At 36.7% G+C, this 24,876-nt stretch overlaps 1 protein-coding gene across 5 annotated transcripts in view; it reads left to right on the top strand.

Annotated features, from left to right (window-relative positions):
* Nucleotides 1-24,876, top strand: part of Gabra3 (gamma-aminobutyric acid (GABA) A receptor, subunit alpha 3) — a 224,244-nt gene that overhangs the window by 114,494 nt on the left and 84,874 nt on the right. For all 5 annotated transcript variants that reach the window (NM_001357815.1, NM_001357816.1, NM_001357814.1 and 2 more), the window contains one exon: nucleotides 2,242-2,363. In NM_001357815.1, coding sequence (NP_001344744.1) covers nucleotides 2,242-2,363 — 122 coding nt within the window. The remainder of the gene's footprint in view (nucleotides 1-2,241; nucleotides 2,364-24,876) is intronic.

The raw sequence follows: 24,876 nt of genomic DNA, 5'->3' as shown, positions 1-24,876 counted from the left end.
AGAAGAATGTATGTATATGTACATATATTCATCATATTCTATACAACATAATAAAGATTTGAGAGGGAATAAGGAGGACATAGGAGGAGTTGAAAGGAGGAGGGGAGTGTAAATGATTTAAATACAGTGATCATACATGAAATTCTCAAAATAAACTGATTTTTTAAAAGGAAATAAACCATCTATATGAAGTTGTGATAATAGAACTGACACTTCAAATATTTGATTTTAATTTTCTGAAAATACTACCAATATATTTTTAGGATTAAATATATTACTAAGTTGCTTGACTCACAGATGTTTTATTGGCAGACTTATTTTTATTCTTTATGGAAAACTATCATTATCTTATTTGATCTAACTGACAGTGATAGGAATGAATAACAATGGCCATATATATGGGATACATCTCATCAATTTAATAAATGTATAGTTTTAAGCAGTTTCTTTCTTTCATTGGTACTAATATCTTGAGATATTTCCTAGGTAAATTAAAAGCAAAAGGAATTATGTGATTTCTATCGTGATGTACTATTTTCCTATAGTACCTTTGGATAAGCAAAAGCTACAACATCCTGTTCTACTTCAGTTATTGAAGAGAAGGTTCTGATGAACATTCTACTACAAATCAACATTTGGTTCTCTAAGCAAGAGAAAAATGTATCAGTAACCAAATACAATCATAGGAAAATTTACTGAGAATATTTTTGGCTTGTACTTAGTATTAACTTATTAGTTCCTTGAGAACTTGATCAAGTGTAAAATCATGGAGAAATTTACTAAGAATGTTTTGAAGTTGTATTTAGCATTTTTTAAAAGTTGAGTGAGAATCTTGGACAGTTTTTCTTTATTATACCCAGTTCCTACTCCAACTCCTCCCATATCTACTCTTTTCTGTACACATTCTATCTTGTGTCCTTCACCTTCTATTTTTCTTTTCTTTTTAGAACGTTCAAATGAATCTGCACTGCCCATTTATTGATGATATGTGGTCTTCCCCTGGAGCATCATGGACCTATCAGGGGCCCCATTCTGAAAGAAAATTTATATTCCCTCTCCCAATAGTCACCAACTGACAATAGTTCCTCAGACAGGGATAGGTTTAAGTGTTACAGCTTGCATGGAAAGATATCCTGGTGTCGTGTCCTCTCTTGACCAGCAAGAACGACATGACCACCAGTCCTTCTAACAGCAGTTTATTCAGCAAACTTCAGTCTTCATCTCTCTCGCTTCAACTTTATCTCTCTTTATCTCTCTATATCTCTCTCTAACCCGGGCCTCTCACTCTTATATACTCTCAGCCCCCATCCACTCATGGCAGGCCATGTCACCTCACCAGGCCCACAGCTTCAGCTAATCAGGGTGGCAGGGGCATGTCTCCAACAAATATGGATTCGCCAGTATACTGGTGCACCTGCGCAGCTCTCATGATGGTTGTGGCTTATTTTCAGGTGTATGAGGAAGTCAGGTGCAAGTCATAAGACTTAGCTGCAGTCCCGGGCGCCATCTTGGGACTGCTGCCACACCCGCTCCTTACATCCTTGAAGTCAGGAGCCAAGGAATACAGGGAAGTCACATTGCATAACAAACATTATGTAAAATATTTACTGGGAGGGAAAAACCTGGGAGAGTGGCTGCCTATGTTTTGGTGAGAAGCAGCAGAGAACTGGGAAGAACATGGGGTCTGTATAGGGTTTATTGGGTAGGGCTGCTTTCCAGGGTGGCTTGGGATTGGAAGAATCAGGTAGCCTGATTTTGGGGCAAGCTTATTCCTCGTAGTTTTAGTATTTTCTAAACTCCTACTGGTTGCTCTGTCTTTATATGGTTGCGACTGAGGATAGTTCAAGGTTTTGTCTGACTTCTGTGATCATGGATCTCTCTGGACTAGATTGGAGGCAAATTCTCAATAACGGTCTTCTTTAATTTGATCAATCAAATGTCTGCCACTTATTGTTTCCAGTAACACTGTATGTGAGATTTCTGCATGTGTTTGTCTGTTGCTGAGATGAGGCTGAAACATGTACCTGGCAAATTTCATTCAAGTGTAGAAGGGAGAGTTCAGGTTTGGAGTACTATTCTTTTCCTACACAGGCAATTATTGTAACAAATAAGAATTGTTTACTTTGTGGGTCAAGATGTACAGCTATTAAATTTGCCTGGTCTACTTAATGAAATCTTCTAGAATTCAAATGTTTTGTCATGTAATTGTTTCCTATTAAGAACTCTTATTTTCCTTTGCAGACTCTCTCCCAAGCATGCCCCAGATATTCCTGACGATAGTACAGATAATATCACTATCTTCACTAGAATCTTGGATCGGCTTTTGGATGGCTATGATAACCGGCTTCGACCTGGACTTGGAGGTCAGTTACTCTTTTAAAATTCCTCTGCTGAGATAGTGCCCCTTAAAAACATAATAATGTGCCTTCTGTTGATGGAGGTACTTAGGCTATAGTTGAGTTTCTTCCCTCTGAGCACCAGGATTTTATTCTGATCCTTTACTTCAGCAACTGACCTGCCATCTGTTTTTGGAGAATTTTGTTAAGCAAGACAAATATATTATGCTATGGACTATCTTGAATGGAAAGTATGAATTTGTATGTTTTTAATTCTCCTCAATTTGATAGTCACTTATTCTGTACTCTTTCATTGCTAAAGACTTTTATTACATACTTCCATAGAACAAAAAAAACCTTTATAAATAATACCCATATATAATATAATTTGCATTCATATTAAAATTTTCTAATTATAATCAAAATATTCCTTACAACATCTCTCTTGATTTGGATTTACATCCAGGCTTGAACATCCTCATTCCTCTTCAACATATAATCTGGTAATAATCTTTTATGATGTTTCTAGGGTGTTCCTTATTTGTTTTTGGAAATAAAAGCACAAGAACTAATTGTATTTTTTGAAGAATTATTCAAGAAGGAGACATTGTGTGTGTGTGGTATATGTATATATGTATATATATATATATATATATATATATATATACATATATGTAAGTATGTATGTATATGTATGTGTGTGGTGCATGTATGCATGTGTATATGTGTGGTACATGTATGTTTGTGTGTATGTGTGTGTGTTTAGTTCTTAAGGTTGATTGATGTCTACCAAGTTATATATCCTAAAATTACCATTTTTAGCTTACATTTAATAGGCAATTATGTATGGTATGGGGCATTGAGACTATTCTGATTGCATTTTCCAACTTGTATCCAATAGTTTTAACAACTATAAATCACCTTGCATAGTGTCAGTGAATTCCATTATTCCTGTACATTTTCCAGAGAACATTTTTTAAAGGCACAGTATTTCTTTTTCCTTTATCTAATTAGCTAATCACTTTTAGGAATTTTCTTATCTTACCTGATGCACTTAAAATAATATTATTTATTTTTGCAAATAATTTTGCTTCCAATTTGTCATATTTGTCTACTGTATATCATTTTGGTTTGGCTTCTGTGTTCTTTTGATATGTTCTTCCATATTTTAATGGAACAATTTTTTAGTAGAAATCATTCATTTTAGATTTATCTTGTGTATTTTTCTGGTACAACCTACTAATCAGCGACTTTTCCAGAATAGGTCTTTTGTGAGGAGTGATATTTAGAATCGAGGTGTTCTTTTTGCTGTAGCAGCATCATTGCTTCTGTTTGTTTCAGTGAGCAGAGCTTAGAAAATGGTAAAAATACATGTATACATGCACACATAGATGCATAAACATGCCGTATGTGTACCTGTATATAGTTATAGATAGACATATTTATATACAATATACTATATATATATGCCTAAGTATATTATGTACATATAAATGTAGTTTAGGGAGTTTATATTCATAATCCTACTTCCAGCTCAGCATAGTAGTTTTCATTGTTATGTTTACTCAGTCTTTCAATACACCTTCAATTCACCTTCAAGTCATTTTTGGAATTACTATACCCCTACTATTATAATACATATTTGCTAAATAGATTAAAAGATATATTTGCAGGATTTTTTATTTGTTTTTAGAATAAAATATGAGATTTGTGGGATACAAATAATGTACTGAGGTAGGACAGTATTGGAAGAAGAAATCCACCATACATTAATTGCATTTATCCTTGATTGGTGATTATGGGAAAGAATAAAGTACGCAACAGATTAGTGTATAGAGTTAGAAAAGTTGGGTATAGGAAGAACCACTGCTTTTTATGTTATTTTTGGGGCTTTATTAATTAATTATTCATCTTCATCTTTGCAGAAGTCACAGTTAAATAAAATACAGTAGTGGGTAAAGGTGGGTCTAATTTCCGTGATGAAAGATTTTTTTATTGGATATATTCTTTTTTGATTGGATATTTTATTTCAATTTACATTGGACCTAGAAAGGGGAAAACATTTGAAATGTAAATAAAGAAAATATCCAATAAAAAAACCACTGCTTTTTATCTTGTTCTTTTGGAGTTGTTGAACAGGGAATGTAGTATAAAGAGGAGGAAGGAGTTATAAAGTGGTAAAAGGAGATAACCTACACCATAGAAGGTCCCCGGACATTCAAACGCATATTATGTAATGTTTTCTCCCACTCACAAAATATGTAGTTGTCTGTTAAAAAATAAATGTCAAAATATGAAATGAGACTATTACTAAATTAAAATTACAGAGACTTGATTTATTTTCTTATCTAGCACAGCAACTGAGAAGTGTTCAAATGCATTGAGTAATTTTCTTCAGAAACTGAACAAAGATACCACGTGCAAATGGTCATTAAACTGGGGGTGGGGGAGAAACAAAGTGAGCTTCACCTGGGAGCTACCAACTGCCTGCTAGCAGCCCTAATGATGCTGCCTGCAGGAGCTCCTTAGTGACAAGACAAAGGGCAAAGACTGGAGGAACTGAGAGTTATATTAGTCTCCTCAGTTTAGGAGATGTAATCCTTAATACCAGGAACATAAAAAAGTAGCATGAATACAGGGAGGAGGTAAGGAGAGAAAGAGGAAGAGAAAGAGCAAGACAGAAAACCAGAGAAAGGTCCAGAAATCAGCAAAGGATTCTCTGCAAGTTTTCAGGCAAATATTGTCAGGTTATGATAACACATATCCAAAACACTAATACTGGAAGTCAGAGCGAGTCAAATTGGAAGAGGTAATGAAAGTGAGAAGGGGCATGGGAGAAGACAGAGGGAAGGATGGAAGTGTAGGACTGATGTTGATGCAGTGCCCATATATGATGTTATTAAAAATACTTTAATAAGAAAAAAATTAAAACCAAAAATTTTTGTCTCGTCCCTCCTCTTGGTCCTCCCTTACACAGTCGCTCCTCCCATTTCCTCTCCCCGAGAAAGGTACTTTAAAGGAAAAGCAATATCCCAGATTGTAGGCAAATGAAAAAACCTGAGAAAGTAGAGGGGGCTACAGTTACAAACAGAGCAGAAAAAAGAAGAAGAAGAAGCAGCTGAAAATGATCATACATCATCAACCAGTCTGAGTTAATGGCATTCTAATAAACAACAGCGTAATGATAGGTTTCCAGGTTTCCTGGTAATATTTACTAAGACAGAACATATTCTCTCTCTCTCTCTCTCTCTCTCTCTCTCTCTCTCTCTCTCTCTCTCTCTCTCTCTCTCTCTCTCTCTCTCTCCTCTCTCTCTCTCCTCTCTCTCTCTCTCTCTCTCTCTCTCTCTCTCTCTCCTCTCTCTCTCTCTCTCTCTCTCTCTCTCTCTCTCTCTCTCTCTCTCTCTCTCTGTGTGTGTGTGTGTGTGTGTAGACCAGATGACAATCCTCATTAAAGCCACTGATATCTTACTGGCCTGGTGCTCACTCATTAAACCAGAATTGATGCACAATGAAGCTCAGGGATCCCTATCTTTGTCTCCCCAGCATTTAAATTACAAGTGTACCCCAATTGTGCAGCAGTTTTTTTACCTCGATTGTGGGGCTTGAACTCGGGTCCTCATGCTTGGTAGACATTTTTTTTTCTTGACAAATAAAGAATAAAAAGTGTTATCTTGCTCCTTAGCTCCAAGATCCTGTCTTTTTAATCCAGATTCACTATCAAAATGGAAGAGAAATTCACAATGCACAATGCCTGCATAACTAAATTAGAATTTCATGATATGAATATATTTGGAGAATCTGTCAATAGACTGGAACTAAACAGCACACTTCTATGTACAACCTATGAGTCAAAAGGAGCTAAAATGGAAAAATTTTCAACAATTTCCATGGAAATATATAAACATAAGTAGTGCTAAGAGGATGGCTACATTCAAAAAGAAGTTAAAATCAATATTTCAAGCTTTTACCTTTAGTAGGTAGAAAAAACAAATAGTGAATCATTAAATATTACCAAATAACAAAAATACACAAAGTAGAATAAACTTTACATAATTTTTAGTTCTTTGATAATTTTTGTACAATTTCTTTTGATCATATTTACTTTCCTTGTTCAACTCCTTCTAGATCTACCCCGTTTTCTTACCCACTCAACTTTTGTGTCCTTTTTTCCTATGCACATCACTTCCAACTTGTGTATCCATATATTCTCGGAAATATTGCCTTCGACTGGAGTATGGTCAACTTACCAGGGGCTACATCCTTAAGGAAACTTAACTGTTCCTTTAAAGGACCCATCATACCTCCGCAGCTCTGGGTGGAGTTTAATGTCCAGCTCCCCTCTCTGTGCAGGGATTTGTTTGGCTTGAGCTTACACAGGTCTTGCACATGCTGTCCCAACCACTGTGAATTTATATGTGCAGCTGTCCTGCTGTCCAGAAGATACTGTTTCATGCACCATATCTGTCTCTTACAGTCTTTATCTTCCCCCTTCCACAATGATTCCTGAATCACCAAAGGAAGAGGAGATATTATATAGATGTTCAATTTAGGGTTGAACATTCTGAACTCTGTGGCTCCTGTGTTAATTACCATTTAATGCAAATAGAAGCTTCTCTGATGGGGGTTAATGGATACATTAATTTACGAGTATAATGATAAATCATTAGTAGTTGATTTAATACTATGTCTATTTAACAGAATAATGCTAGCAGTTTCTTTCCTAGGGACTGTGACCTGTCTTCATGTATGTTCTGTGCCCAACAATAATTCCAGTTCTGCAATTCATCTTGTACAGTGGGACATAAAAGTCCAAACAGAGCATCATTGCTTTCTTCCATGTCATTCACACCACTAATTTACAGTGGGCATGTCTTTTCTAGGCCAGTCATTTTTGTAGCTCCCAGAGTTCACAGCTGGGTACTATTGATGACTCATTCTCTACAGTAGTGTGCATAGTACCTAGTAGCACTCTGAAGCTAGTCAGTATTGATGAAGCTTCTAGTTGAGTACTGACTAGACATTTTTTTTCCTGTGTTGTATGATTCAAATATATGGTGTCTTCAGCAATAGTGTCTTTTTTTTCTCTTATTTTTTTTATTATGTATTTTCCTCAATTACATTTCCAATGCTATCCCAAAAGCCTCCCACACCCTCCCCCCCCCCACTCCCCTACCCACCCATTCCCATTTTTTGGCCCTGGCGTTCCCCTGTACTGGGGCATATAAAGTTTGCCTGTCCAGTGGGCCTCTCTTCCCAGTGATGGCCGACTAGGCCATCTTTTGATACATATGCAGCTAGAGTCAAGAGCTCCCGGGTACTGGTTAGTTCATAATGTTGCACCTACAGGGTTGCAAATCTCTTTAGCTCCTTGGATACTTTCTCTAGCTCCTCCATTGGGGGCCTTGTGATCCATCCAATAGTTGACTGTGAGCATCCATTTCTGTGTTTGTTAGGCCCCGGCCTAGTCTCACAAGAGACAGCTATATCACGGTCCTTGCAATAGTGTCTTAGTGTTAATTTCAGTATGATAACCAAGAGCATATCTTTAATGTTTGGAAATCTATGGAACATCACTGGCTAACCAAACAGAAAGAGATAACACATTTCTGAAGCTAAGCTTTTTATTTGGTAGCCTTCCATTCCTAGTGGGGCCATTCTTCATCCATTACAATTGGGCAATTTGGGAGTATTTTCATGTTTCAACTTTTCAGTTATTTGTGTACTGTAGATATTAGCTTCCTGTCTGAGGTTTAGGTATCAAAATTTTTCTCCTTTTCTCTATCTTGCTTATTTTTATGATCTAGTGTTTACCCTGGGGTTTTCCTAGTAATTTTGTGCTTTCAAGTAAGACTTGAAAATCCTTAAATCCTTCAGGATTTTGAGTTGCATTTTGTAACTACTGATAAATATCGATCCAATTTCATTTCTGGTATCCATTTTTCCCCAGCACAATTTAATAAAAATACTAATTTGGTTCCAATTTGCATTCACAATACTTGTATTTCAAATCACTTAACTGGACTTATTACAGTACTCTGTCTTCTGTCTTAGATGTCTATTTTATGCCTGTGTATGTATTTTACAGTGGTTTTAGTGTTGTTTTTGTTACCATAGCTTTGTAGTATCCTTTGGAGTCTAGTAGTACAATACCTCTTGCTTTCTTCATTTTACATGGAATTGCTTGCACACTTCCTGGGGTGCAATGTGATATAATATGATTTTAGGGTTATTTTAGTTCTTTTGAACACTTAATTAGTATTTTTATATGGTGAGCATTGAACTTGCTGACAATTCTAGGTTTATGGATATCTTAACTGTGATTCTTTCAATCTATGGAAATGGGATAACGTCTAGTTTCTGTGTAATTTTCTATTTCTTTCCTCAATTTTTTTGTAGTTTTCACTGCAGTGGTCCTTTGCCTCTTTGAGGATTTATTGCTAAGTATCTACATTTTACACCTTTTACAAATGAAATTGCTCTATTACTTATTCAGTGACTTGTAAGTCATGGTTGGCATATAGCAATTCTGTAGATGTCATGTTGACCATAGGGGCATTTTTTATTTGTTCTACAAATAAGATTATGTTACTTACAGTGACAATTTGACTTCTGCATTTCCATGTTAGATGCTCGTTATTTCCTTCTAATTCCTAATTACCCTGCCAAAGTCTTCCAAGAGTATCTTGAGTAAAATTGATGAAAGTAGCCATTTTAGCTTATTCCTGATCTAAAAGAGAAAGTTAGAAAGTTTCGGCTTTTTTCTCATTTACTATTATGTCAACAGTAAATATATATATATATATATATATATATATATATATATATAATTTTAAAATTAGATGATTGGTTGAATTTTATCAAATGCATTTCTGCATCTATTAATATCTCTTATTTTTAGACAAGATCTCATTCTGTGGACCTGCCAGCCCTAGAACTCACTATGTAGTTAAAATTGGCTTTGAACTCATTGAGGTCTATCTACTTTTGTTACCTGTGTGGTAGGATTAAAGAGGTGTGCCATTTTGCCTGGTCAATCTTTTAATCAATGTTTTTCTAGACCCAATGAGTTATTATCTTGTGATGTCTGCAAAAGCGCATCATCCTGCTAATATAACCTGTAGTCTCTCTCTGTGTTTTTTAATGAGGGTGTTATACAAAACCACATCCATCTGGAAGAAGAATTAGAGTACATCTGTGACTCTGAGTTGTCTCTGTAGCAAACAGATCTCTTATTGAAGGTGTTTACTAGGGAATTAGAGAAACAATTGTGATCCCTTTGAGACATATTATTCTCTGACTCCTAAAATTTATTTTCTTTATAATATTGGGGAAAAAAATCCCTTCTTCAAACTAGCTTCTGGAAATTATAATACAATGTTCTCTAGAGAGACTGAATTAGAAACATGGGATGTTTCTAAGAGTTTGGCTCACTGCTTTTTTCTTTCTTTAATTAGCTGTTCTTGAAACATTGTTACTCTACTGGTCTTATTGGTTTCCTGGTCTCACTTAATTTTTTTGATATAAGAAAATCACAACACTTTCATAAAGGATCCAAGTATTCATAGATGTGTAAGATGTTTAAGGAAAATGTTTTCCATTGACATATTATACTGTTGGATTACTGGGATGGGTGAGTGATTGTTAGGCAAAAGGATAAAAGCCCACCATTAGTAGTGAATGTTATTCTCTGATTGGTAAAAGGGGATTTTCACGGGTTTCATCAATTGCCCTTTTGGGACCTAACATTTTTTTCTTCTTCCCTGATAACAGTATTGAACTAAGAAAAAAATCCTTCAAAAACTGATGTAGATCTGGGGAAGATTGCTCAGTTAGTAAAATGCTTGTTGTACAAGAACAAGGAACTCGGTTTGGTCCCTCAGAACCCACTTAGAAATCTAGGCGTACAGTGCATGTATGTAATCCTAGTGATGATGAGGCAGAGACAATAGAATCTCAGGCTTATCAGCCAGATTTGTCTGAATTGGCCAGGATGAGGTTCAATTAGTGCCCTGTCTAAAAAACAATGTAGAACAATGTGGAACAATGTGGACAGCAACTGAAGAAGATACCTGAAGTTGACTTCTGGCTTCATGGTGCATTCTCTCTCTCTCTCTCTCTCTCTCTCTCTCTCTCTCTCTCTCTCTCTCTCTCTCTCTCTCTCATAGTGTAAGGGCTAAATATGTAAAATGTGTCCTGGGTACAATATTTCTCCTAATTTCCCTTTCCTAGTTTCTCTAGGTGGTTTAGAGGGTATCCCAATTTCCTATAAACCTTCCCATTTCCCCCACATTGTCTTTTACCACAATCTCTCATGTTTTGTGAATGCATACTTCATTACAAATTAAGTGAATTCTTTCCTGGCACAGATTTAATATTTTCTGTTCCATCGTCAAATGTTAAACAGCAACACATTTTGTTTGAGAGGCATCTTCATTATACTAGTTGAGCTTTTAGGAGCGATAGCCATGGCCCAGATCCTATCAGCTTATTTTTTAGCCAAAATAAAAGGCATTTGGGACTACAAATTTATATGTACATTAGAGTCTCGACCTCATAAGTGGAGTATTAGGGTCAAAGGGGACAACCTACCTCCAAGCCAAAGTTTTCCAAAATTCAGTTTCAGCACAAGCTTGTGTGAGAAATCCTGTTGTTCCATGCCCATGTGTAAAATAGAAATCCAAGTGAAAGATGGGGCTGGACAGTTGCTGGAAGCACAGGTGTGGAATGGTTTCTGTCTTGCTGAGCTAGAAGGGCAATAGGCAAGAATAGCTTAGCTTTTGTTTTAAACATCATGGGTTCTTGCATTCCTTCTTAAATTTAGTAGATTTTCTTCAACATATATATATTTTTCATTCTCTGTATGCGATTAGGACCAATTTCAGGAACTTCAAATGTTTATTTAAAAGCAAATATCCAATTCACTGGTGCTCTAATGCCAGAAGTAGAATTTGAGTAGTCCCCCCCCCCACTGGATTTCATTAAATTGATTTCATCAATTATATAAATGATTATGTCTGTTTTTCAATTTCACAACATCTCACAATCTTGTTTCCTTTTTATTCCAAAGAAATAATTATTTTATTTATTTTTAGACAGATTTTCTGTGTATCTCTGGCTGTCCTGGAACTCATAGAATCTGTCTCTGCCTCCAGAGTGCAGGACTTAAAGGTGTGTAGCACTATGTTCAGTTTCTATTATATTTTTTTTAAGAATGGATTTACTTTTCTCTCCTCCCTCAGTTGATTCCTTGGGTATCTCAACATCAGCTCTAGGAGTATCTATTTAAAAACTGGAGCTGGTGTCACTACTACTGAGAGATGAGTTACAATGTTAACTCATGTTTAAAAGAGCCCATTCCTTTTGTGCCTTATCTCCAATTACAGTTGTATCAAGGATCATATCAAGGGATGTTCTACAATCTTTTTTTCTTTTTGTGTGAGATAGGGTATCTCTGTGTGGGTGTGGTTGTCTTGAGACTTGTTCTACAAACCAAGCTGGTCTCAAACACAGAGATCCACATGCTTCTGCCTCTCAAGTGCTGGTATTAAAGGGATGTGCCACCATGGCTGCCTGCAATCTTCTCTATCTTTAGGTTTCTGAAAATGTTTAATGGGAAAGTGATAACTTTTCAATTCAATTTTGTGTGTCATTTATATGTTTTTGTCTTGTTAGTGTATGTTGAGTCAGTGAGTTTAAGCACATTGATTGCTTTCAAACATTTAGTCCAAACTTCATTCATGATAAATAATTTTATAATATATTAATGATAGGTTTAATATGAGATGATATAAGTCAGATTTGTTTTTATTTTTCAGGTTTTGGGTTTTTTAGCTATAAATAATACCTCATAATTCTAGATAAATTTTAGAATCAACTTACTAGTTCTTGAAAAACCATCTATAGTGGTTGGCATGTTTTTGAGGGTATAGGCCATACTGGGATATTTTCTGTCTTTCTAAAATTCATTAGTATGCAATATTCCTGTAATATTCCCTACTTTCTCCTCTATAAGTTTCAGTTTATCTGGTTTTATGTGGCGGTCCTTGATCCAGTTGGACTTGAGATTTGCATAAGGAGATAAGAATGGGTCGATTTGTATTCTTCTACATGCTGACCTCCAGTTGAACCAGCAACATTTGTTAAGAATGCTGTCTTTTCAACATAGTACTTGAAGTATTAGCCAGAGCAATTCGACAACAAAAGGAGATCAAGGGGATACAAATTGGAAAAGAGGAAGTCAAAATATCACTTTTTGCAGATGATATGATAGTATATATAAGTGACCCTAAAAATTCTACCAGAGAACTCCTAAACTTGATAAACAGCTTCGGTGAAGTAGCTGGATATAAAATAAACTCAAACAAGTCAATGGCCTTTCTCTATACAAAAAATAAACAGGCTGAGAAAGAAATTAGGGAAACAATACCCTTTTCAATAGTCACAAATAATATAAAATATCTTGGCGTGACTCTAACTAAGGAAGTGAAAGATCTGTATGATAAAAACTTCAAATCTCTGAAGAAAGAAATTGAAGAAGATATCAGAAGATGGAAAGATCTCCCATGCTCATGGATTGGCAAGATCAACATTGTAAAAATGGCTATCTTGCCAAAAGCAATCTACAGATTCAATGTAATCCCCATCAAAATTCCAACTCAATTCTTCAACGAATTAGAAGGAGCAATTTGCAAATTCATCTGGAATAACAAAAAACCTAGGATAGCAAAAACTCTTCTCAAGGATAAAAGAACCTCTGGTGGAATCACCATGCCTGACCTAAAGCTTTACTACAGAGCAATTGTGATAAAAATTGCATGGTACTGGTATAGAGACAGACAAGTAGACCAATGGAATAGAATTGAAGACCCAGAAATGAACCCACACACCTATGGTCACTTGATCTTCAACAAGGGAGCTAAAACCATCCAGTGGAAGAAAGACAGCATTTTCAACAATTGGTGCTGGCACAACTGGTTGTTATCGTGTAGAAGAATGCGAATCGATCCATACTTATCTCCTTGTACTAAGGTCAAATCTAAGTGGATCAAGGAACTTCACATAAAACCAGAGACACTGAAACTTATAGAGGAGAAAGTGGGGAAAAGCCTTGAAGATATGGGCACAGGGGAAAAATTCCTGAACAGAACAGCAATGGCTTGTGCTGTAAGATCGAGAATTGACAAATGGGACCTAATGAAACTCCAAAGTTTCTGCAAGGCAAAAGACACCGTCAATAAGACAAAAAGACCACCAACAGATTGGGAAAGGATCTTTACCTATCCTAAATCAGATAGGGGACTAATATCCAACATATATAAAGAACTCAAGAAGGTGGACTTCAGAAAATCAAATAACCCCATTAAAAAATGGGGCTCAGAGCTGAACAAAGAATTCTCACCTGAGGAATATCGAATGGCAGAGAAGCACCTGAAAAAATGTTCAACATCCTTAATCATCAGGGAAATGCAAATCAAAACAACCCTGAGATTCCACCTCACACCAGTCAGAATGGCTAAGATCAAAAATTCAGATGACAGCAGATGCTGGCGAGGATGTGGAGAAAGAGGAACACTCCTCCATTGTTGGTGGGATTGCAGGCTTGTACAACCACTCTGGAAATCAGTCTGGCGGTTCCTCAGAAAATTGGACATAGTACTACCGGAGGATCCAGCAATACCTCTCCTGGGCATATATCCAGAAGATGCCCCAACTGGTAAGAAGGACACATGCTCCACTATGTTCATAGCAGCCTTATTTATAATAGCCAGAAACTGGAAAGAACCCAGATGCCCCTCAACAGAGGAATGGATACAGAAAATGTGGTACATCTACACAATGGAGTACTACTCAGCTATTAAAAAGAATGAATTTATGAAATTCCTAGCCAAATGGATGGACCTGGAGGGCATCATCCTGAGTGAGGTAACACATTCACAAAGGAACTCTCACAATATGTACTCACTGATAAGTGGATATTAGCCCCAAACCTAGGATACCCAAGATATAAGATACAATTTGCTAAACACATGAAACTCAAGAAGAATGAAGACTGAAGTGTGGACACTATGCCCCTCCTTAGAATTGGGAACAAAACACCCATGGAAGGAGTTACAGAGACAAAGTTTGGAGCTGAGATGAAAGGATGGACCATGTAGAGACTGCCATATCCAGGGATCCACCCCATAATCAGCATCCAAACGCTGACACCATTGCATACACTAGCAAGATTTTATTGAAAGGACCCAGATGTAGCTGTCTCTTGTGAGACTAGGCCGGGGCCTAGCAAACACAGAAGTGGATGCTCACAGTCAGCTAATGGATGGATCACAGGGCTCCCAATGGAGGAGCTAGAGAAAGTAGCCAAGGAGCTAAAGGGATCTGCAACCCTATAGGTGGAACAACATTATGAACTAACCAGTACCCCGGAGCTCTTGACTCTAGCTGCATATGTATCAAAAGATGGCCTAGTCGGCCATCACTGGAAAGAGAGGCCCATTGGACTTGCAAACTTTATATGCCCCAGTACAGGGGAACGCCAGGGCCAAAAAGGGGGAGTGGGTGGGTAGGGGAGTGGGGGTGGGTAAAAAAAAAAAAGAATGCTGTCTTTTTTTCCACTGGACGATTTTAGCTCCTTTGTCAAAAATCAAGTGACCATATGTGTGTGGGTTCATCTCTGGGCCTTCAATTGTATTGTATTGATCTTCCTGCCTGTCTCTGTACCAATACAATGCAGTTTTTATCACTATTGCTCTGTAATACAGCTTGAGGTCAGGGATGGTGAGTCCCCCAGAAGTTCTTTTTCTGTTGAGAATAGTTTTTGCTATCCTGGGTTTTTTCTTTTTTCATTTTTCCCTTTTTTCTTTTCTCTTTCTCCCTCCCTTCCTTCCTTCCTTCCTTCCTTCCTTCCTTCCTTCCTTCCTTCCTTCCTCTTTCTTTCTTTCTTTCTTTCTTTCTTTCTTTCTTTCTTTCTTTCTTTCTTTCTTTCTTTCTTTCTTTCTTTCTTTCTTTCTTTCGTATTCCAGATGAATTTGCAAATTGCTCTTTCTAACTCAGTGAAGAATTCTGTTGGAATTTTGATGGGGATTGCATTGAATCTGTAGATTGCTTTCGGCAGGATAGTCATTTTTACTATATTAATCCTGTCAGTCCATGAGCATGGGAGATCTTTCCATCTTCTGTGACCTTCTTCGATTTCATTCTTTAGAGACTTGAAGTTCTTATCATACAGATCTTTTACTTCCTTAGTTAGAATCACACCAAGGTATTTTATATTATTTGTGACAATTGTAAAGGGTGCATTTCCCTAATTTCTTTCTTGCCTGTTTATCCTTTGAGTAAATGAAGGCTACTGATTTGTTTGAGTTAATTTTATATCCAGCCTCAGTCCGTGGTGATCTGATAGGGTGTATAAGATTATTTCAATCTTCTTGATCTGTTTTGGCCTGTTTGTGACAAATTATATGGTCAATTTGGAGATGGTACCATGAGGTACAGAGGAGAAAGTATATTCTTTTGCGGTAGAGTGAAATTTTCTATGAATATCTGTTAGATCCATTTGGTTCATAACTTCTGTTAGTTTCACTGTGTCTCTGTTTTGTTTCTGTTTCCATGATCTGTCCATTGATGAGAGTGGGGTGTTGAACTCTCCCACTATTATTGCATAGGGTGCAATGTGTGTTTTGAGCTTTAGTAAAGTCTATTTTATGAATATAGGTTTCCTTGCATTTGGAGCATAGATGTTCAGAACTGAGAGTTCATCTTTGTAGATTTTTTTTCCTTTGATGTGTATGAAGTGTCATTCCTTATCCTTTTTGATGACTTTTGGTTGAAATATGATTTTAATCGATATTAGAATGGCTACTCCAGCTTGTTTCTTGGGACCATTTATTTGGAAAATTGTTTTCCAACCTTTTACTCTGAGGTAATGTATGTCTTTATCAGTGAGGTGCATTTCCTGTATGTAGCAAAATGCTGGATCCTGTTTACATATCCAGTCTGTTAGTCTATGTCTTTTTATTGGGGAATTGAGTCCAATGATATTAAAAGATATTAAAGAAAAGTGATTGTTGCTTCCTGTTAGTTTTGTTTTTAGAGATGGGATTCTGTTTGTGTGACTATCTTCTTTTTGGTTTGTTGAAAGATTACTTTCTTGCTTTTTCTAGGGTATAGGTTCCCTCCTTGTGTTGGTTTTTTTTCCCATCTATTATCCTTTGTAGGGCTGGATTTAAGGAAAGATATTGTATAAATTTGGTTTTGTCATAGAATATCTTGGTTTCTCCATCTATGGTAATTGAGAAATAACCCAAATAATGGAGTACAAAGCTAAATAGAAAATTCTCAACATAGGAATCTAGAATAGCCAAGAAGCACTTAAAGAAATATTTAATATCCTTAGTCATTAGGGAAATGCAAATCAAAATGATCCCGAGACTCTAACTTATACCAATCAGAATGGCTAAGATTAAAAAAAAAAACAAAAAAAAAACCCAAAAAAACCCAACAACTCAAGAGATAACCATTGCTGGTGGGATTATAAACTGGTACAACCACTCTGGAAAACAGTCTGGTGGTTCCTCAGAAAATTGGAAATAGTTCTACCTGAAGACCCAGCTACACCACTCCTGGGTATATACCTAAAAGATGATCCACTATACCACAAGGACACATGCTCCACTATATTTCTAGCACCCTTATTTGTAATAAAGAAGCTAGCAGGATTTTGTACTGCTTAAAATTATACAATTTCTTTAAGCATAAACGTAATATATTTCCATCATGAACTCTTTCATCATGAACAAGGAAATCTTACATTTCAACTTTATCTCATTGTAGCTGAGTGACCTTAAACAAGATATTTATCCTCTCTTGAACTTTAATATCTTTCCTTGTGCTACAAATATAACCATAATCACCACACCTTTCAGCTGATTTTCTCACCCCTTTGTCAAGTCTATACTCCTACTTACATATCCATGTCAAAAGGATCTGTGGTATATTATTTTATTTTACTAATTGTGATGTTTAGCAGCCATCCTCTCACTTGAATGGTAATTTTTTTTTAATTTTAAGTCTAATACTAACATTGTGTGCTTTTGAAAAAAAGAATGTACAATATGGTTCACTGTTTTGCATAGTAGCACTATAATTGCTAAGATAATAAAGATGTAGAATATTTCCATCAACTTAAAAGTGTCCTCTTGCTTCTTTGCTGCTATTTAGTCCACTCCAACCATCTTCTAGAATCTGGCAATGACTGATCTGGCTCAAATGTTGTACAAACAGAATCAGACAGCAGTATCCTTTTCTGTATGTCTTCTTTGACTTTCTGATATCTATTTGAAATCCACCCATACTCTTGCATTTACTAGCAGTTAATTAAATATTTGATTGGTACTCCACAGAACATGTATATTATACTTTATTGATGGACTAATTGGTTATTATGAATAAAGAAACAGTAAATATTTATATAATATTTATCATTGCCTTAATTTGTATTCATTTGTACTCAAATAAAAGTAGCATTGCTCATTAATAGGGCAAAGGGATATTCCCTTTTGTAACACATTTTAAAAATATTTTCCAATGTCAGTATACAATTTTGCTTTTTTACCAGTAGCATATGAGAAGGTTTACTCCTCCATATGTTTGCAAGCAGTTGACACTACAGATAACAGCTCCCCATATACACAAACATTTTTGAAGTTTATCTTCCAGTCATTTACTAATGATACCAAATTCTGTTTAAAATTTATATCTACAGCTTGCATATTTTAAATAATTGATTTCTTCGATACACTCTCTTTTGTAAATTCTGTAAAGATTATTAGAAAAATTTTGACTAGGTTGTTTTGTTTTCTTATTTAGTTTTAATACTAATTTTTGTATTTATATTCTTGATAAGAATTCCTTCTCACAAGAAACTATTCCACATTCTGACTTATTCCTTGAACAAGAGGATTTTAGTTTTGTTAAATTCTCTCTTGTTTTGAGATTTCTTTTGTTGTGCCACATCTCTACAACACAGCTTCCTTCAATTAGGATACTTCTCCTTCTCCTCCTTCCTCCTTCCTCCTTCCTCCTTCCTCCTTCCTCCTTCCTCCTCCTCCTCCTCCTCCTCCCTCTCCTCCTCCTTCCTCCTCCTCCTCCTTCCTCCTCCTCCCTCCTCCTCCTCCTCCTCCTCCTCCTCCTCCTCTTCCTCCTCCTCCTCCTCCTCCTCCTCCTCCTCCTCCTCCTCCTCCTCCTCCTCCTCCTCCTCCTTCTTCTTCTTCTTCTTCTTCTTCTTCTTCTTCTTCTTCTTCTCGTGTTTCTAGCTGCATATGTATCAGAAGATGGCCTAGTCAGCCATCATTGGAAAGAGAGGCCCATTGGTCTTGCAAACTTTATATGCCTCAGTACAGGGGAACGCCAGAGCCAAGAAATGGGAGTAGGGGGAGGGGAGTGGGGAGGAGGGCATGGGGGGACTTTTGGGATAGCATTGGAAATGTAAATGAAGAAAATACCTAATTAAAAAATGTAATTAAAACAAAGAACCTAAAAAAACAGAGGCATGCAAATCAATAGCAGAGCATACAGTTGAGCTCAGAATTGCTGCTATATACTTTTTTAATCTGTGCTTTCCTTAGCTACCTTTTTGGATTTCCCATAGAGTTTATCTGAGATGAATTAACTCAGGTGGGGGCATGGATGAATGCTTGCAGCATCTATCTCCCCCTAGAAATGATCCAGGAGAAATGTGCAGTGCACTAGCTTGCGAACAGTGTACCAGTTTCCATTTGTCTATGACCTCAGAGCCTCAGAGCCACTGAAGCCTGCTTCATAAGTCAATGTGGCTAGCTGACTTGGCTAGTCATAATGGGGACTCGTTTTCACATGCTTTATTTTCCCTCATCAAATTTCTAATAATTCAAAATTAAAATGAAAGTTGGTCAATGGTTCTATTGGCCAGTGCATAATGCACTATAGAAGAGTTGTCTGCTTTTGGTAATGTTATTCATTTCATCATTACTTGTCCAATGAAGTTGTGAAACAGAGATCATGAAATACAATTCAGTGAATCAATAAGAGCTGAGCCATGGGTAACAGAGCAGACAAAAGCAAGTGAAGGGACTCAGAACCACCTCAAAAAAGAAGAGTTTAAAGAAGTTAGGGCACAGTGTGGAACAAGGAAAAAAAAACACATTTCAGGCTATAGTGCTCACTTTATTTGTATCTCTGCAGATCTTTATTTTTTATTGAATATTTTACTTATTTACATTTCGAATTTTATCTACTTCCCGGTTATCCCTCCAGAAACCCCCTACCCCATCCTCCCCTCCCCCTGCTTCTAAGAGGTTGCTCCCACACCCACCCAACCACTCCTGCTTCCCCACCCTGATTTAATTTAGGTATTTGTTATCTGTCTAGAAAATTGTCCATTTCATCCAGATTTTCCAGTTTTGTTGAGTATAGGCTTTTTAGAATGATCTGATGATTTTCTGAATTTCCTCAGTTTCTGTTGTCATCCTTTTCAGATCTGATTTTGTTAATTTGGATACTGTCTCTGTGCCCTCTGGTTAGTCTGGCTAAGGGTTTATCTAACTTGTTGATTTTTTTCAAAGAACCAGATAATGGTTTTGTTGATTCTTTGTATAGTTCCTTTTGTTTCTATTTGGTTGACTTCATCCCTGGGTTTGATTATTTCCTGCCGTCTACTCCTCTTGGATGTATTTGCTTCTTTTTGTTCTAGAGCTTTCAGATGTGCTGTCAAGCTGCTAGTGTATGCTCTCTCCAGTCTCCTTTTGGAACTCGGAGCTATGAATTTTTCTTTTACCACTGATTTCATTGTGTCCCATAAGTTTGTGTATGTTGTGCCTTCATTTTCATTAAATTCTAAAAGGTCTTTAATTTCTTTATTTCTTTCTTGACCAAGATATCATAGAGTAGATCATTGTTCAGCTTTCATATATGTGTGGGGGCTTTCTGTTGTTTTATTGTTATTGAAGATAGCTTTGGTCCATGGTGATGTGATAAGACACATGGGATTATTTTGATCATCTTTTATCTGTTGAGGCCTGTTTTGTGACCAATTATATGGTCAATTTTGAAAAAGGTACCATGAGGTGCTGAGAAGAAGGTAAATTCTTTTGTTTTAGGATTAAGTGTGCTATAGATATTTGTTAAATTCATTTGGTTCATAACTTCTGTAACTTTCACTGTGTCTCTGTTTTGTTTATGTTTCCATGATGTCCATTGCTGAGAGAGGGGTATTGAATTTTCCCACTATTATTGTGTGAGGTACAATGTGTGCTTTGAGCTTTAGTAAAGTTTCTTTTATGAATGTGGGTGTCCTTTCATTTGGAGCATAGATATTCAGAATTGAGAGTTCATCTTGGTACATTTTACCTTTGATGTGTATGAAGTGTCCTTCCTTATCTTTTTTGATAACTTTTGGTTGAAAGTTGATTTTATTCGATATTAGAATGGCTACTCCAGCTTGTCTCTTAGGACCATTTGCTTGGAAATATTTTCTAGCCTTTTACTCTGAGGTAATGTCTGTCTTTGTCACTGAGGTGCATTTCCTGTATGCAGCAAAATGCTGGGTCCTGTTTACATATCCAGCCTAGTTGTCTATGTCTTTTTGTTGGGGAATTGAGTCCATTGATGTTAAGAGATATTAAAGGAAAGTAATTGTTCATTTCTGTTATTTTTGTTGTTGTTGTTGTTAGAGATGGAATTATGTTTGTGCCGCTATCTTTTTGGGGGCTTTGTTGGAAGAAGATTACTTTCTTGCTTTTTCTAGGGTGTAGGCGTTTTCCATCTATTATCCTTTGTAGGGCTAGATTTTTGGAATGATATTATGTAAATTTGTTTTGGTCATGGAATATCTTGGTTTCTCCATCTATGATTATTGAAAGTTTTGCCTGGGCTGGCATTTGTCTTCTCTTAGGGTAGGAATCACATCTGCCCAGGATATTCTGACTTTTATAGTCTCTGGTGAGAAGTCTGGTATAATTCTGATAGATCTGCCTTTATATGTTACTTGACCTTTTTCCTTTAGTGCTTTTAATATTCTCTCTTTGTCTTGTGTACTTGGTGTTTTGTTTATTATGTGACGGGGAATTTCTTTTCTGGTTAAGTCTATTTGGAGTTCTGTAGGCTTCTTGTATGTTCATGGGCATCTCTCTCTTTAGGTTAGGGAAGTTTTCTTCTATAATTTTGTTGAAGATATTTTCTGGCCCTTTAAGTTGGGAACATCCACTCTGTTCTATACCTATTATCGTTAGGTTTGGTCTTCTCATTGTGTCCTGGATTTCCTGGATGTTTGGGGATAGGAGCTTTTTGCTTTTTGCATTTTCTTTGACTGTCCTGTCAATGTTTTCTATTTCTATTTTCTATTTCTATTTTCTATTTCTATTTTCTATTTCTGCCCCTGAGTTTCTTTCTTCTATCTCTTTTATTCTGTTAGTGATGATTTCTGATCTCTTTCATAGGGTTTTTAACTCCAGAGTTGTCCCTTTGTGATTTCTTTATTGTTTGTGTCTCCATTTTTAGATCCTGAATGGTTTTGTTCATTTCCTTCTCCTGTTTGGTTGTGTTTTTCTGTAATTCTTTAAGGGATTTTTGGGTTTCCTCTTTAAGGACTTCTTGTTTACCTGTGTTCTCCTGTATTTCTTTAATGGAGTAATTTATGTCCTTCTTAAAGCCCTCTATCCTATTCATGAGATGTGATTTTAAATCAAAGTCTTGTTTATCTGGTGTGTTGGGGTATCCAGGGTTTGCTGTGGTTGGAGAACAGGGTTCTAATGATGCCAAGTAGCCTTGGTTTCTGTTGCTTAGGTTGTTGTGCTTGCCTCTTGCCATCCGGTTACCTCTGGTGTTAGTTTTTATTGCTGTCTCTGACTGGAGCTTGTCTCTCCTGTGGGCCTGCGATCCTGTGGTCTTAGATGTGTCAATACTTTTGGGAAGACCACCTCTCTCCTGGGAAGGATTTGGGCCACAAGAGCTGTGGGACACCCTTAGTTCCAGGGCACTGATGGAAACTCGAAGGATCCTGTCTCCAGCTGGTTTGCTGTTCCTGTGCCTTATGGGCTCCTGGTGGGTCCCTCTTTGTACAGTTATTGGAGCAAAAGTGGTTATCTCAACTGTGAGCTCAGGAGTGACAGCACACCTGGGAAACTAGATCTCTGTGCGTAGGATATGGGTATGGTGGGCTGTGGGACATCCTTACCTCTGGGGCACAGATGGATCTGAAGATCTTTAAATCTCAAAATAAATAGGACACTCATTTTATCTTGTGTGCCTAAAAGGCCAGAACCAAGAAGAACATGCATGCACATACTGATGGAACAGGGAGAATTAGAAAGCCTGTCAAAACTGTTCCAGCCCTAATTCAAGGTTTTCAAGGAGAAAATGAAAGGTTTCTTGGTTATATACTTGAAGTTAAACTAGAAAATAAAGGTTATTATGAACAACAAAACATCATAAACACAGTAATTATTTACTAATTGGCTAGTCTTTGTCCTTTCTGATATGCACCAGAAGGAAATAATGCAGGATTTGGTCCAATATGTTCTTTACCAATTTGAGCACCAATGAGCATTAATGATTACATATACATATACATATACATATACATATACATATACATATACATATACATATATATGTGTGTGTGTGTGTGTGTGTGTGTGTGTTTATAGACTATATCTATGTCTGACTCACCTCAGACCATTGAATCACTTCCAATACTACAGCAAATTTGGAAAAGGAAAATATAATAAATTACATTTTGTTTCAGAATTATAGTGGAAGGAAATTAAGTTCCCAGAACAAATGAAAATGAGACAAAAGCATCTGCTTGCCATATGAAAAGCCTTTTTTGTCTTTTATTAATGAACATTCCCCATTTATATCTATTGAGAAGACCACAATTTCAGTACAATTAACTGTACTTCATGTTCATTCAAACGAAATTGTAAACCAACCCCCCCCCCCCCATTGTTCCTTCACACAGAGGAGTCTGAGTTCCAGGTGAATACTGTCCTCTGAGACTGGAACATGAATGTCATACTTTTGTGTGATTCTAACCAGCTGGTTCTATGCACAGTTCATGTAGTCTAACTCCCGAAATAGTATAAACTATAGCAAAATGATTGCATAGCGACCACTGAATCTACCTAAACTGACTTAAACATAATCTTTTTAGAGCCTTAGAGCCATGCTGAGGTAATTGCTACCATTCCAATTTTTCTAGATGGTAAAGTATATACATAGAAGTTGAATAACAAAAATGACACCAAGGATACTGTTAGGAACTAAATCCAACCCAGCTAGTCACTATGTTATCCTTCTGCATGTTCTATGTATTCTCAGGTATCATGCTTAAAGGATGCTTTAGATTTCTTAGCCAGAAAATGAGACAAGCTGTTGGAGCATGCAGACCCTGTGTAGATTACTAGAGAAAATATCTCTGCTTACTCCTGCTTAATATATAAGACTAAAGGCCTAAGGATGATAGCATAAATTCAATGCATTCTCTTTATTTGCATTTCTATGATGTAAACAAATATCCTGGCTCCACAGCCCACTTCATGAGGCATCACTGTTGAAACCACACAACTTCTCTCTTTTAGTTTTGCTCTCCCGCTCTTGTTTGTATTATCCTCCATTTTTGAGTTCTCTATATAGTTTTCTTTGATCAGTTATTGAGCCCAAGCCTTTCAATCCAGTCTAGACTTTCTCAGTGCCATAATGATTCCAGAGTCCCTTTGAATTAGAGCACCTTCCTGTCATGTCACTTTTCTGCTGTGTTATTGAGAACTTGATTGGCCTTGGGAGCATTAGAGGAGCTAGAGAAAGTATCCAAGGAGCTGAAGGGGTTTGCAGCCCCATAGGAGGAACAACAATATGAATCAACCAGTACCCTCAGAGCTCCCTGGGACTAAACCACCAACCAAAGAAAACACATGGTGGGACTCATGGCTCTAGCTGCTTATGCAGCAGAGGATGGCCTTGTAGGGCATCAATGAAAGGAGAGGCCCTTGGTCCTGTGAAGATTCTATGCCCCAGTGTAGGGGAATGCCAGGGCCAGGAAGTGCGAGTGGGTGGGCTGGTGATCAGAGGAGAGGTAAGGGGATAGGGGGTTTCCAGAGGGGAAACCAGGAAAGGGGCTAACATTTGAAATAAAGAAAATAGTAATAAAAACAACTGAAAGGGAAAAAAGAAGTAGAAAATACTTTCTTGGTCACTTCATATTAAGTATCCATGACTATCATAAAGTCAGCTATGTAGAGTTTCCTCACTATCTCTTTTAGTATATTTGTCAGATGAGTCCTCTGTTAGAATTCTCCATGACTCAAAAATTTACAGTTATAATAGTTCAGACATTTTTTTCAGTTTTTGAAAATAGCCTGTGCAATGTTGGATTCAAGTGTAATTGTGTTCTATTTTGTTAATTAATCTATTTTGGTTAATGAAAATACACATAAGGAAATTAGAAATAATTGTGCCATACCATACATGCAAAAATATTTGCTTCACCAGCCAATGAATTTCTCAT

This window comes from Mus musculus, chromosome X (assembly GCF_000001635.26).
Source record: "Mus musculus strain C57BL/6J chromosome X, GRCm38.p6 C57BL/6J".
Lineage (NCBI taxonomy): Eukaryota > Metazoa > Chordata > Mammalia > Rodentia > Muridae > Mus > Mus musculus.
Note: the sequence above shows the minus strand (reverse complement) of the source record. Positions and strands in the feature narration are given on the sequence as shown.